General features: G+C 48.0%; 1 protein-coding gene across 2 annotated transcripts in view; it reads left to right on the top strand.

The window, feature by feature from the left end:
- Nucleotides 1-16,090, top strand: part of LAMA1 (laminin subunit alpha 1) — a 306,682-nt gene that overhangs the window by 195,670 nt on the left and 94,922 nt on the right. For both annotated transcript variants that reach the window (XM_075314522.1, XM_075314523.1), the window contains exons 27-29: nt 1,608-1,735; nt 9,835-9,955; nt 10,048-10,185. In XM_075314522.1, coding sequence (XP_075170637.1) covers nt 1,608-1,735; nt 9,835-9,955; nt 10,048-10,185 — 387 coding nt within the window. The remainder of the gene's footprint in view (nt 1-1,607; nt 1,736-9,834; nt 9,956-10,047; nt 10,186-16,090) is intronic.

Raw genomic sequence — 16,090 nt, 5'->3', positions numbered from 1 at the left:
CTCAGAGGAAGTCGGGAGTGGTGACTCCTACAGTAACTGCCTAGGTTGCAGACGGTGGTCTGGGCCTAGAGGAGTCGGACCCTCGGTCGCAGGGGATTGCGGTGAGGTGGTCGGACCTGTTGAGGAGGACAGCCAGCAGCCTAGCACTATCACCGGTCCTGGACCGAAGACACGACGGGGTACACGGACCCAATGTCAGGGAGTGGCTTTAGGCAACCCGACAATTCACCTGAGGAGAACCCAGTCTTTACAATCCGTCATCACCCAGTCCAGAATCGGGGCATTAGCGCAACGAGGGGAATAGGACTTTCCAACCAAAACGGTCCAGAAAATCCCAAGCATGAGCCCTGAGAGCAAGCTCCCATACTTAGCCACAGTAGGGAGCAGGGCCCGGCTAGTTCTATGCTACTGGGCCATCAAGTTGAAGTCAAACTAAGTGCTAGGAGGCAGGTTACGGATCACCAGGCAGCACCACTTGGGGACGAGACCCGGACAAGCTCCCCTCAGCGGCAGCGGCACCCAGAGACTTGGTTTACCCTGTTGTCAGTGTCTGCCTATGAACTGAGTGAGTACGAGAGTGACCCCTGCACCCCATGGCACCCCTCGCTGAGTCCCGGGGCACCCCCTACCCGTGGAGGGTTACAACACCTTGCTGTCCCCGCTCCATCATCCCCGGGTACTCCCAACGGCAGCGGTGGTACTCCCAATCACCACACACCACGGGTGGCGTCGACTCCCCTGTAAATACACCCTTTCACTCGAGTGGCCGCATGACCCCCAGGTCCAGAGACCCTCGAGCCACAGCAAACCCGGATCCGAGCAGCTCGGCTGCTTCCATGGGGGCGGCACACATATACATCAAATGGAAGTCACTGGGGCTTAAGCATATACTTTACATGCGAGTCACTGGGCGTCAAGCATATACATCACATGGGAGACACTGAGGCTAGAGCATATAAATTACATAAGAGATATGGGAGCATGTACAACACCTAGAAGACTCTGGAGCTGCAGCATGTATATCACATTGGAGATGTGACAGGGGGGACAAGAGTGCAGCAGAGTGCACCAACTCCACCCACAGAGTACTCTTTTACTGTATGTATTACAGCATTCTGTAGTGAACGGTGCGTGCACTTGCTCGTTGTGTAAAGAGAAATTAAAGGGCCACCAGCCACCAAAACTTGACTGATGGCCTGATCACTGCAGTCCCTGGGATCTTCCCGGGTGCATAAGAAAAGGACTTGTTCCTCACCCCTGATATAAAGATATAATTCCCCTTCAGCCTCTCCTCTTCCTGAATAAATTTGTTTAGTTTTGATAACCTATCTCCACAGCTTATATTAATTTAGTTGTCCTTTTCTGTACTCTGTTTAGTTCTTTGATATCTTTTTTATGAGTTTGTGCAGAATTCAAGATATGGTTGAAATAGTGATTTATTAAAGGGTAAAATAATCCATAGATGTCTCACCTTCATTAATACAAGACAATATGTTGTTGCCTTTTGCATGTTAATCTATCAGTAAATACAATATACACCTGATGTTATGCATTGTATATACAGTATAAACAACATAGCTGTGTCATTCTCCCATATGTTAATGCAGGATAATTGGAAATATCATAACTCTGTGTCCGAAAATTCAGTTGCAAGAAAGGATTTCATGTCTGTTCTAAGCAACATTGATTACATTCTTATTAAGGCATCATATGGCTATGGAGTACAACAGAGCAGGTAAGTCTGCGATGCACAATAGTGATATACTGCTCTATGCTGTCCTGTAGTGTAATGTGAGTTATGGTATGTGTCAATTGTAAATATTGTGGATTGTGATATAGTGTATAATGTATAACACTTTTGTATGTAGTTGCCAGACTGTAGGGCAGGAAGTAGTTAAGTTTTGGGACTAGACCACAATGGAAGGGGTTAACTCATAGGAAAGAGATATTTCCCTTCTAGATATTTAGGGAAGAGTAGACCCAGTGAGTTGCAGAAATGGACGTATGGTCTGTAGGTCGTCAAGGGCGTCTATAGTGGGCGGCCTGTGGCATCAAAAGGAGACAGGGGACTGAATTGAAATAGTGTGATCCTGAAATATTGACTAAGTCATAGAATGCGAGACAATGCCGAGGCTAGAGACAGTCCATCTAACGAAGTTGCCCCAGGCAGGAGGGTTCAGAGGATGGGATGTTAGCAACAAGGTCCCAAGCCTGAAAGGTAACAGGTCCAGGGGCGGATTAAGGATAACCAGGGCCCTGGGCTATTCAGGCTCTGTGGGCCCCCCATCCCTACACAGGTCATGTGACGGGTCCATCATCATACACCTGAAACAGATAATTTCTGAAAAATAGTTGCCAAAGCTATAACCTAAAAAACGTCCAAATACTAAACAGTGCTGAAACGCATGTGAACGCTGGCATGCTGATAAACAGAATCCTGTTTGGCCAGAAACAAGCCTGGCGTGATCAGTCTCTCTTCTCTCTCTCCTCTCCCTCCTCTCCTCTCTCCTCTTCTTCTCTGCTCTCTCTTCCTTTCTGCTCTCTCCTCTCTCTTCCTCTCTGCTCTCTCCTCTCTTCCTCTCTCTTCCTCTCTGCTCTCTCTTCCTCTATTCTCCATTCTTCTCTCTTCTCCTCTCTTCCTTCTCCTCTCTGCTCTCTTCCCTCTCCTCTCCTCTCTGCTCTCTTCCCTCTCCTCTCCTCTCTGCTCTCTTCCCTCTGCTCTCTTCCTCTCCTTCCTTCCCTCTCCTCTCTTCCCTCCCCTCTCTTCCCTCTCCTCTCTTCCCTCTCCTCTCGACTCTCTTCTCCTCTCTCTTTAGCCCCAGCTGCGTCTGAATTTCCAGTCTGTCACGTTCAGTTCCCCTCACTCCCGATCACATGACTCCAATGCACGCCCATAAACTTAAAGTGACAGGATCCTGTAAAATAACACATGCGTTTTTCTATGTGTCGCGGGCGGAGGAGGAGACGCTGCGCTCACCACGCTCGGGTCCGGCGCTGCTGCTGCTCGGTGGCTCGAGCGGTGGGCCGGATCCGGGGACTCGAGCGGCGCTCCTCGCCCATGAGTGAAAGGGGATGATTTCTGGGTTTGGGAAGTCAGTTCGTGATGCCACCCACGGTTTGTACTGATAATGGGACACCACTGCTGCTCTGGACGGGGATCCCGGGAGCGATGACAGGGAGCAGCTGAGGTGTTTCTCTCCCCTCCGTGGGTAGGAGGGGGGTTTGGTGGTCCCAGGGCCCGGTGATGGTGACTGGAGGGTGGATGGCAGGAGTTGGAGAGGATTAGGGTCGCGGGGACGGCAGCGCAGTGCCAGGCAGCACAGTGGTACTCACTCAGCCAGTTATGTACACAGAGTCTCTGGTAAAACAAACGGCTGGATGGACGGGTCCCACTGACGGCTGCGGCGGTCACTCCCGGTAGGTTGGCGGTGACTGTCTCTCCCTGCACCTTTGATGTGTTTTCGGCCCCCGATGGCTTCCCATTGGTGACCCGCTCCCCAGCGGTGTAGTTGCCAGAGGAGCCCCTTTTGCCCGCAGGCACTGGCCCTGGGAACTCTAGCTGTGGCGGTAGCTGTATTTCCCTTCACGGTTGGGTGGTTGCCTTCGGTCGGGTCTTTGCTGCTGGGAAACCCCGGAGGTTCCCGTCGCTGACGGATTTGACCGGTTTAACGGCGACTCCAAGCCTGGTCGGGGTCCGTAGGCCCTGCCGAATGGCACTGGCCTCTCTTCGCTCCCCGGTCCGGTACCGGCGGGCCACCGCCCTTCCCCGGTCCTTACGGTTGTGCGGCAATCGGCCTCTCCTGCAGACGGTCACCACCGTCTGCCAACCTTGCTGTATGTGCCCAGGCCACGTACCCGGACACTGTCAGTCTGCTCCTCTACTACCACTTCCCTCCTTCCACTTCACTTTCCCTTCTAGTTCTCTTTCCTTTTCCCGCCTCCAGGACTGTGAACTCCTTGGTGGGTGGAGCCAACCGCCTGGCTCCACCCCACCTGGTGTGGATATCAGCCCCTGGAGGGAGGCAACAAGGATTTGTGTGTGACTCTGGTGTTCCTAACCAGGGTGTGGGGAGGGGAGAAGAAAGGAGAGGAGAGCAGAGGGAAGAGAGGAGAGGAGATAGAGAAAGAGAGAGACCGTGATCATGCCAGGCTGATTTCTGGTCAAGCAGGATCCAGTTCATCAGCATGCCAGTGTTCACATGCGTTTGTGTGCTGTTTAGTCAGAATCCAGCAATATGCAGTATTTGGACGCAGCTCAAAAACGCTACAAGTAGCGTTTTTGAAAAATGTTAAAAAACTGCAAGTCGCTGGATCCTGACAATAACACACGCAAACGCATGTGAACGCATGTAGACGCGAGTCCATTGCAAATGCATTAAAATGAAAACGCATTTGCACTGGATCCGTTTTTGCGTTAAAACGTTCAGGACGCATGTTAAAAAAAACGTAGTGTGAAAGCAGCCTAAAAGGCTGCTTTCACACTAGGATTTTTTTTAACAAAACAACCCCCCCGGCCATTCCCTGTTCATTGTACAAGGTTCCTTTTCAGGACCTAAACGTTGCCGCCCCCCTCCACAAAAAATAAAACAAAACAGGCATCACCTAACATTTATCACCCTAATAATCCAAAAAGCACCTTGATCCACGCTGCAGATCCTCACTTATTTCACTTCCTCCACCAGCCACAGTAAACACCGATCAATGATTGCACTGGACGAGGAAGCACCGCCCCTTCCGGTCACATGATCACCTCACATCAGCAAGTACATTCTAACCTGGCCACAGGGGATTTCTACCGCTCCACAACTGATACTGCACAGCAGGAATCACATCGCTCACGGACCACCACTGATAATAGATGAGGGCAATCTGAGCAAGGGCCCCCTGGAGCCTCGGGCCCTGGGCGGTAGCCCAGATTGCCCTCATTATAATCCGCCTATGAACAGGTCAGGACACTCTTGTACATTAAAGGAAACAACTGTTCGGGGTGCAGTCTCCCCAAGCGTTTGAGAGCACAAGGCTACACTGTGACAGTCTTGGAAAACCCCCTACCCCCTCATCTGTGAGAAGAGACGTGGATATGGAAGCGAATGGGAGCATAAGGCGCTATTCTGACCATGGTGATCAAAACTCCCTTACAGCCTCCTCTACAATGAGAATAGGTATGGAGCCGTGGTAAAGGAAAGTGACTGTCACGGATTTGACTGTTGTGCTGGACTGGGTTGTGAACAACTCAAAGCTGAATACTATATGTGTTTGAAGATGTGTTGTAAAACTGAAATGACCTGGAAGTTGTGTGTGTAAAGTTGTTATGGAAGAGACGTTCAGTAAAGAATATATGTAGACACTGAACTAGTGGTCTCCTTGCTGAAGTGGGTCGTCATCAGTTCCTGACCAGCCGAAGCCAACTGTAACATGCCCACGTGACACACTCAACTAGGACCATGTCTTTCATGTAGCATGCTGGGGTATCTGGAGTCAATTCCTCACCTGTGACTACCGCCCCTTGCCACTCTATATGTGTATATGCTTGGTGTAAGCATGCGTGTGTGCTATGTGTTTGTATAAACATGTGTGTAACAGACAGTGTTTGTGTCACATACAGTGTATATGTAGCATCCATTTATAAATCCCAGACGAGAGTTCATAAGTGTAAACATGTCGTCAATCTAATGAGCAAAATGCTGTTCATTCATTATGACGGAACAAAAATCCTAGTTCTCAGCAGCACATTGTCTGGTGCAAACTGCAGAGGTACTGCTGATAACATGATGTCATATGGGGACAGAATGATCTACTAGTGATCGTTCTGTGCCCATCATTCTGCATCTACCTATGTAGACACAAGTGCTGAATGACTTCAAGATTGTCGATCCCACTTGTTTAACAGTCTAAACTCACCGCATGTAAGTGCAACCTAAATGTTTGAGTGTGATGGTACAATATGTAAGGCCCTACTTTAAACTTTTTGACCAGAGTTCCACTCTTTCTGAGGCCTCCTTCACACGTCCGTGTTTTGGTACTTGTGACGTCCATTTTCACATGTACTGGAGACACAGACACATGTAGAGCCATCAAAATCAATGGGTCTCCAAACACCTCCATATTTTTATATGGCTGTGCCGCCCCGGGGCTCAGCTGGCTGCCGAGCAGCTCGGATCCGTGCTCGTCGGTGGGTGGCTCGAGCTCCTCACGGACCCGGGTATCACGTCGCTCTGAAAGGGGGTTTGCGCTACACGTAGGGACTTCGGTGGAGAGGTCCACAGCCGGAGCCGCGGTTGTTTGTAGGGGATTTGAGTTTGTGACACCACCCATGGGTTGTGGTGAATGGATGGACACCACCGCTGCCGTTGACTAGGCTCTCGGGGACGGTGTTGCACAGCTTGGTGTTGACTCCTCCGTAAGTAGGGGGAGTGATGGTCCCGGGGGCCCGAGGGAGGTGCTGAGGCGGGGGAATGGATGGTACTGGCGTGTCGGTGCGGCGCGGTGCGCGGCCCGAAGGCACTGTTGTACTCACTATTACAAACACACTGGAGTCTTTGGTAAGCCAAACAAGATGGTGAACGGTGCCCGCAGCAGGCTGCGCTTTTCCACTTTTCAGGTTGGTGGTTTCCGCCTTTCTCCTGCACCTCACTTGTGTAGAAATGACGACTCCTATGCCTGAGCAACGGTAGTCCGCTCCCCAGCCTGATGTGTGCTGGGAGAGCTCTGTTTGCCCGCAGACGCTGGCCCGTCGGATCTCTATGCCTGGGCGGTGGCTTTACCCTAATGGTTGGGCTGTTGTCTTCAGTCGGGTCTTAGGTGGGAAAGGGCCTAAATAGTCCAGTCCTCAATCAGTTGATTTGACTCATCCCAGTTGTTTCTGGGCATCGTACTGGGTCTGAGTACTCCTCCTGGTGCTCCGGTTTCCATTCGGTTCCCCAGTTCAGTACCGGTGGGCCACCGCCCGTCCCCGGTCCCTACGGTCCCACCGGCTGTAATCCCAGCTCCTGCAGGCGGCCACCACCATTTGCCTCCTTGCCAGAAGTGACTGGGCTCCAACCCAGACACCTGTTGTAGACTATGGTAGACCTGGACGCAGGTCTGTCCTTGAACTTCACTCCACTCCACTTCACTGTCAAAACTACAGACTACTCCTGTGCTCCCCAAGGGGGAACTGCACTGTTTTTCCCGCCTCAGGGCCTGTGAACTCATCGGTGGGTGGAGCCAACCACCTGGCTCCGCCCCCCTGGTGTGAACATCAAACCCGGAAGGGAGGTGACAAGGGTCTTGTAGGTTGGCTGCTGTCACCTTATTAAAGGGGGGGTTTGTGTAAGGGCCTACCTGTAACAACCTGGCTAGTCCAGGGCGTCACATGGACGTGTGTCCATGTGGAGCACACGTGTGTCCATGTGCTCCAGACAGTGACATGTCCGTTTTTCTCCAGCAGCACTTATGTCACATGGACCACACACTGATGTGATTAATGTGAGATCAGTGTGACAAGTACCGGAGAAAATACGTGTCTTTGAAATAAAATGATTTTTTATACTCACCTGTCTCCAGCCCTGCTGTCTTCGGCGCTTCTTTTACTTGCTTCCAGGCCTGCTCATTATGCTCATGCATATTCATTGCACCGCGGACCCGGCAGCAGCAGCAGCGCTGGAGACAGTAGCACCAGGGACAGGCAAGTATAAAAGTTCATGCTGTCAGTGTGCTATCCGGATGTCACACAGATTGCACAGGCATAGCACATGCTGAACACACATGGACACACGCACAAACATATGCACCTACACCATGGACCATGCAAAATAGGTGTGTTTTGCACGGACATGTGAAAGATGCCTAAAGCTGAGCATGGTCTGTATGAAAGTATCCTAGCCATGAGGCGAGATAAAGAACTGAATAATGGTGGAACTATTTCTGCGCTGCTGTAGGAATGACAGAAATCCAAAAATACTGGAGAATAGGGGGTTTTATTCTACGCGTTTCAATGTGTATCCTCACTTCTTCATCAGAAAAATCCACCAATTCCCGATGAAGAAGTGAGGACACACTTTGAAACGCGTAGAATTAAACCATCTTTATTGGGTAAGATCCTATTGTGCTTTCTATCCCTAACTTTCATCTTTTCAGCCATGGGGCAAAACATACAATGCTAGCCCTGTGCTTTATGATTACTGCCAGTAAGGAGGATGTATTCACACAGCAGAGTTTTTGCAACTAATAATCTGTTCCATACATCTGAATGGAGCAGTTTATGGAAGAAGAACATGGATTTCAGATCCATTTAAATAAGTGTGATAGTCAAAAGAAGTTTCTGCAACAATCTGCTCTTTGTGAATATATTGAGTAATACTATGGAGAATAGAAGTGTATAGGCTGCAATGTTTTCATGTAAAAATTAAATAATAATTTTATATAGGTATAAGGCATTATTTTCCATTACAAGGACTATTCTGCTAAATAGAACAATAATTTTAGTCTCATACTTACATACGATCTGTCATTTGCCATACATATTTTTTTTTTTTTACCAGGAGTAATGACTGTCTTTTTGAATATGGTGCCATTTTTATTTTATACTTGCGACTCTCTCTATTCCTAGGATTTTGCCTTCTCTTCCCTATATGTAGGCCTAGTCTTTTTATCTAAATAGGCATGGTCCTCAACTTTTATCTGTGGGAGTTTTTTTGAGTACCACATCCCTTTGGTCCAAAAGACTAGATCTACATACAGAGAAGAGATATCCATCTCTAAAGGGGGCTTTACACGGAGCGATATCACTAGCGATAACACCCGCCCCTGTCGTTTGTGCGTCACGGGCAAATCACTGCTCGTGGCGCACAATTTCGCTTGTCCGTGTCACGTACAGCCCTCCCTAACGACGCCACTGTGGTCGGTGAACAACCTCCCCTGAAAGGGGGAGATTCGTTCGGCGTCACAGAGCGCGCCGCCAATAGAAGTGGAGGGGCGGAGAGCAGCCGCAACTCCGTCACTCCCACCTCGGTGCTCGTTGAGGACACAGGTAAGCTGTAGTTCATCATAGCGATGTGTGCTGCCACGGGAACGACAAACAACCTGTGTCCTCAACAACCAACGATTTTTTGAAAATGAACGACGTGTCAACGATGGACGTTTTGGTGAGTATTTTCCATCGTTAACGGCCGTTCGTTGGTGTCACACGCAACGATGTCGCTAACGATGCCGGATGTGTGTCACGGAATCCGTGACCCCGGCAATATATCATTAGATACGTTGTTGCGTGTAACGGGGCCTTTAGGAATAGAGAGGCATAGGGACAAACTGAAAATGATACCAGATTCAGGACAACAGCAAGTCTATACCAGGGAAAGAAAATGGCATTTTAAGGCCAGTGAAGGAAAACACAACCTTTAAACACAGCTTAAACATCTTCTATAGACTTCTAATCTACATATAATAAAATAACTGTATACATTAGTAATATAGCTGAGCCCTTGTAGCACATTTAGCTGTTGTTACCACTGATTACTGTACAGTGTATAATGTAAAGTTTACAATTTGCAGAATAAGGATTTTCGGATCAGTTCTGGGCAGATATTGAATCATCAAGTAATGTTAGGAGATTTCAGCACTGAAACCTAAACTGTTAATGCAGCTAATAATAATAATAACAATAATAATAATAATAATAATACTATTAATAAAATAATAAAACAAAATGAAATGCATGACTATCATATTATAAATAATGTATAGGTACATTTTCTAAATTATTTTTGGTAATGTTCATACTGCAGCTGAAATATAAGTTCTGTTGCTAATAAGATTTATGTAGTTACGTACTGTATTGTACCTCATCATTAATAGGATATCAAATATCTCAATGGACATTGCGGTGGAAGCAACTGAAATGCATTCTGGGCGGGAGGCAGCTCAACTTATTGAGATCTGTGAGTGTCCTCCTGGATATACCGGCCTCTCATGTCAGGTGCGTTGTGCAGCATCCTCCATCACTTCTGGGTTCCTGTAGTGGGGAATGGATCTGCTCCATATAAGACGTTTTATCCCTTTATTCTTCAGGAGTGCGCACCTGGCTACTACAGAGAGATGGTGACAGAAGTGAATGTGCTCAGGTCGGAGCCATTTATTGCCCCCTGTGTTCCTTGTCAGTGCAGTAACCACAGCGAGCTTTGTGATCCACATACCGGAGAATGCATGGTAAGTGCAGGACTTTAATGACTTGATATTCTATAATCCATTTAATAGTATTTTACTGTTGTCTGCTCTGTATCAGTCCGGATTCATTTATTAACTGAGTCAGGCAGGATCTAGGACAGGGAGGTTTTTATACTCTAATGAGGTTTTCACAGTGAAATGGATGGTAAACTGCTGACAATGCTCATAAGTGCTCATAAATCTTACAAGACAACAGCGGTGGGTGCGATACATCTCAGGCCTCCAACACACATCCATTAAACACGTGCGTGTTTGGTCCGTTTCCGTATATACCGGAGACACGGACAAATGTGCACCAATGTTAGGCTATGTTTGAGGTCACACGTGCATTATTCCATAATGTCCATGTGTGTGTGTACGTGATCCATATGTGTTTCCGTTTTGCACGGAAGCATGTCAGTTTTCTGCACGGAACACGCACACACGGACACCATGAAAGTCAATGGTTTGGTGCGCACAAGTACGTGACACAGATGCATCTCCGTATGCTCCGTGTACATTTTGTGCTTTTTTGTAGCGATGTCGGTCATTCTTTCTTTTCCTGTGTATGTCGGTCAATCTCCCTCAGTCCGTCGGTCGGTCTCTCTCTGTCTGTCTGTCCCTCTCTCTGTCTGTCGGTCAGTCTCCCCTCTCTCTCATACTCACCGTTCGCCAATCACCGGCTCGGCGCTGCACAGCTGTTAAATAAACTCCGGCGGCTTTTACTATTTTGAAATTGCCCTGGTGCGTTGGCAATCGGGGTAATAAGGAGTTAATGGCAGCCCATAGCTACCACTAAGTCCAAGATTAATCATTGCAGGCGTCTCCCCGAGATACCTTCCATGATTAATCTGAAAATTTAAGTAAATAAACACACACAAAGAAAAATCCTTTATTTGAAATAATAAACATTTAAAAAAAACCTTGTTCACCATTTTATTAAGCCCCAAAAAGCCAACCATGTCCGGCGTAATCCAAGGAGGTCCCGCGTCGCTTCCAGCTCTGCTACATGAAAGTGACAGGAGCTGCAGAAGAACACCACCGCTCCTGTCAGCTCCACGCAGCAACTGAGTTGAGTAGCGCGATCAGTGAAAACGTCACTCAGGTCACTCGCGGCCACCGCTGGAGCCTCGAACTGTGACAGCAAGTCGCCCGAGCGACAGCGATGAAGTCACAGGTGAGTTGCGGTCATGGGTGGAGGATCCAGCTAGCCGTGGGTAGCCTGAGTGACAGCAGCGCTAATCGCGCTGCTCACTTCAGTCACTCAGGGATTAGCGGTCACCGGTGAGTCCTTCACGGGTGACCGCTAATCAGTACATGACACCCAGACAGAGCCGCGGTATGACAATGAATTCGGGTGAAGTTCACCCGAGTTCATTCTCAGCGCGCAACTCTGTCTGCTGTCTGCGGGTATGCATCAACGTCATTTAGCATCACACACGTACCATTGCACACGGGCAACACACTCACATGTCAGTTACGAATCTCACGCACACACAGGCATTGCACACGCGGTTAGCATACGCTGTTCACACCAATGCTACACAGACCATGAAAACGGACAGAAAAACGGCCCGTATTACACGTGCGTGCGTTTTCACGGATGTGTGTTTCAGGCCTCAAAGTGTTTAAAAATAGGTTAAACTTAAAGGAATAGTGCAACAATCACAACTTATCACCTATTCATAGGTATATTTGATAAGTGGCTGGTCATTGGGAATCCAATCCTTGGAGCCCCTCATAATGGGAAAGGGATTTTTTCATTTACATTAAAGTGAACCTGTCACATGGAAAAATTCTATTAACTTGCAAATATGGGGTTAATCTGCAGGTTAATAACATTCTAAACCTGCCCGGCGCCTGCACATTAAACCCCATCTGCCAGGAAGAAATGTACTTTAATCCTCCCAGCAGCATTCCAGTTTCAGTCATCGAGGCGACGCCAGAGCATATGGAGAGCAGTGTATGGAGAGCAGTGACTGTAAATGCCCTCTCTAAAGCAGTGTGGCTGTCAGTCAATGCAGGGGGCATGGTTACAGCTACCACTGTCAATACACAGAGCAGTGACTGATCTTGCGCCGCCACCGCCCGCATGACTGAAACTGGAACACTGCCAGAAGAATTAAAGAGGGGGTTAATGTGCAGGCGCCGGGCAGGTTCCAAATGCTATTAAGCTGCAGATTAACCCCATATCTACAGGTTAATAATGTTTTTCCACATGACCAGTTCACTTTAAAGGTTTATTCCCATCTCCAAGATCCCATCCCAGTAAGTAGTATGTGTAATAATAATAATATTAGCAAATACCTCCAATTAGAAATGTAGCATAAATTTTCTGAAAATCTACTTCACTTTCCTCATTTGCAGAACACTGCAATAGTTTAGGTTTCCATGATGGTGACCACTAGCAGCTAACTAAATGTCACTATATGAGTGGTCATAACCATGGATAGCTAAGCTACTGCAATGTCCTGCTCATGAGGTAAGCGACATAGCTAATCAGAGGTATTTGCTGATATTATTATTACACCTACTACATATTGGGATAGGATCTTGGAGATGGGAATAACCCTTTAAGCTTTGGTCGAGCATGCTCACTGTTTTGTCTTCATAAATGTTCACACAGTGTGCAATCTGACATACAGAATAAACCTTCTTCTGTCTTCCAAATAAGCAGACTGTTTTCTGTAGTCTAACTTGTTTATTGGTCAACAGTGTGCATGAGTATATGGTAAAATTATAGGAATACAAATAGCACAGATAAGCACTGAGCACATAATGTACACACAAATGACATTAAGGGCGGCGTCACACGGTACGATATATCAGGCGATATGTTGTCGTGGTCACGGATTCCGTGACGCACATCCGGCATCGTTAGAGATATCGTACCGAGTGACACCTCCGAACGACTGTGAACGAGCAAAAATACTCACCTTATCGTTGCTTGTTGACACGTCGTTTATTTTCAAAATGTCGGTCCTCTTTCTATGCTTCAGTTGTTCATCGTTCCCGAGGCAGCACAAATCGCTCCGTGTGACACCCCGGGAACGACGAACACAGCTTACCTGTGTCCCGCCAGCAATGCGGAAGGAAGGAGGTGGGCGGGATGTTACGTCCCGCTCATCTCCGCCCCTCCGCTTCTATTGGCCGGCCGCTGTATGACGTCGCTGTGACGCCGAACGTCCCTCCCCCTTCAGAAAGAGGATGTTCGCCGCCCATAGCGACGTCGTCCGGGAGGTAAGTACGTGTGACAGGGGGTTAACAACTTTGTACGCCACGGTCAACTAATTGCCCGTGACGCGCAAACGAGGGGGGCGGGTACGATCACTCGTGTGATCGCACGATAGATCGTCCTGTGTGACGCCGGCCTAAGGCTATGTGCCCATGTTGCGTATTTGCATGCAGTTACGCCGCGTATTGCACTGATGCGTACCTGCATGCGTCTTGCGTCCCCTGCACAATCTATGAAGATTGTGCATAATCCATGCCCACTTGACGTTTTAGAACGCAGCGATTTGCATGCTGCCAAATCGCTGCGTTCTAAAAAGCAACATGTAACTTCTTTCGTGCGCTTAGCATGCTGTCTAAATTCTGTCTATAGGGAGAAGCAGGATCCAGAGCTCACGCAGTCACCAAAGTTTCAGAACAGAGCTTTTCAGCTGCACTCTGAAGCGGACATGCAGTGACTTTTACGCTGCGTTGCAGAGCGCACACACATGCGCACATAGCCTTAGGCCTAAGACACACGATCGGATCTCAGTCGCAATGACACTCGCATGACACTCGGCTCCCGCTGTGCTTCCAGCGTGAGCCGAGTGCCATGCGAGGATCGCAGTAGTCCCCGTGTGGCCCCGGCCTTACATTAATACATTTTTTCGTTTGTGAACCCTCCCCAACCACACCTATTGCCAATCCATATCATACGCATAAATAGCCTGGGTCTCAGCTTCCCATACACGGTAAGTTTTTTAACTGCATGAGAGGACACACACAAGCTAGGGACCCCAACGTAGAGAAATACTTTGGCGTAGTGTTGGGGCTCTATTGCATTGATCAATTCAGTAGCTAAATTTCTCTTGATTCATATGTTCATGGCAGTAATGCAGATTCCATTTTTCACATTTTTACTCTTGCATATAGCTATTGGATTTTTCAAGTCAGTATTCACACAGCAGTTTCTGCTATTTCATGTATTCCCCTTACATAGTCACTGGTGTTCATACCTTATCTCCCCATAGTTACATTAATAGAGGACATGCCTTACAAAATGGAGACTGTACATATGAACACATGAATTCTTAACAGACACAATCTCCTTGTGTAATGGCTGCTATGCAACTTAATAACAGATCTGAACATTATAATGTCACAAACAGAAATAAATCTCTTACCAGACATGCTTTATCAAGGATAATGGAGTATTACGTAAGAGCTTTGCAGGAGGACACAAACACACATGGTCCCTGTGAGGAATACTGTTATGATTCAGTGATCAAGGAGGATCAAAGGGGTAGAAACTAGGAAACCCAGAGAATAACCAGAGTGGTTGAAAACTCAGTTGACTGCAGACCTCTAACTGACAACACAACTAGAAATAGCCGTAGGACGTGCCTACGATGACCTGGTCGCCTCGACACAGCCGATGAGCTAATTGTTCCTAAAGAGAGAAAAACAAGGAAAGCTGCCACGGAGCAGTTCCCCAAAGATTATAGGTAGCCCCCAAACATTTAAAGCCAGTGAGACAAGATGAAACACAGTACACTGGTAGAAAACAGATTCACCAAAAATGACGCCCAAACTATCTATATAGGAAAGGAAAGAAAAGAGCACTGTCTGCAGCTGCAGAAAACCCTAACAAAAAAACAACACACCTGATAGGAAACAACTGAGACCACACGATCTCTCCCCCACTATATCAGTACTCTGGTGTTACTGGGATCCAAGCAAAACACTAATACAATAATTGCAGAATATGGAGCTGGGTACACACACATTCCCAGCAGGGAATAATCCAACTCCACCCAGAACTCCACTTAAACAAAAACCAGGAAACAAGCCTTAATACTACAGAAATAAAAATTACAAGAAAGTGGAAACAAACTAGCAAATGGTACAAAGACGAAACTTATCTGCAAGGAGTTCAGGTGGAAACAGAAGATAGGGCAGGCCCCAGAATGTCCACAGCACCACAGGAGATAACATTGATCACTGGCCCAGACCGAGAGAACAAAACTCAGTTATATAGGCCCAGTCTAAGCAGCCTGATTTCCAATCATCCTCAGCTGTCTGGCGTCTGTTAAGCAGACTAAGGGGTACTTTGCACACTACGACATCGCAAGCCAATGGTAGCGATGCCGAGCGCAATAGTCCCTGCCCCCGTCGCAGCTGCGATATCTTGTGATAGCTGCCGTAGCGAACATTATCGCTACAGCAGCTTCACATGCAATTACCTGCTCTGCGACGTCACTCTGGCCGGCGAACTGCCTCCTTCCTAAGGGGGCGGGTCGTGTGGCATCACAGCGATGTCACACGGCAGGCGGCCAATAGAAGCAGGGGGGCGGAGATGAGCGGGACATAAACATCCTGCCCACCTCCTTCCTTCCTCATTGCAGCCGGGACGCAGGTAAGGCGATGTTCCTCGCTCCTGCGGCTTCACACACAGCGATGTATACTGCTGCAGGAACAAGGAACAACATCGTAACATCGGTCCTTCCGAAATTATGGAAATGACCGACGCTACATCGATCATACGATTTCGATGCTTTTGCGCTCGTTAATCAGAGTAAAAAGGATTGACATACTCCGATGTCGACAGTGACGCCGGATGTGCGTCACTTTCGATTTGACCCCACCGACATCGCACCTGATGTCGTAGTGTGCAAAGTACCCCTAACTCTACTAACAG

The sequence above is a fragment of the Anomaloglossus baeobatrachus genome, chromosome 6 (assembly GCF_048569485.1).
Source record: "Anomaloglossus baeobatrachus isolate aAnoBae1 chromosome 6, aAnoBae1.hap1, whole genome shotgun sequence".
NCBI lineage: Eukaryota > Metazoa > Chordata > Amphibia > Anura > Aromobatidae > Anomaloglossus > Anomaloglossus baeobatrachus.
The sequence above is the reverse complement of the archived record's forward strand: the minus strand, read 5'-3'. Positions and strand labels throughout refer to the sequence as shown.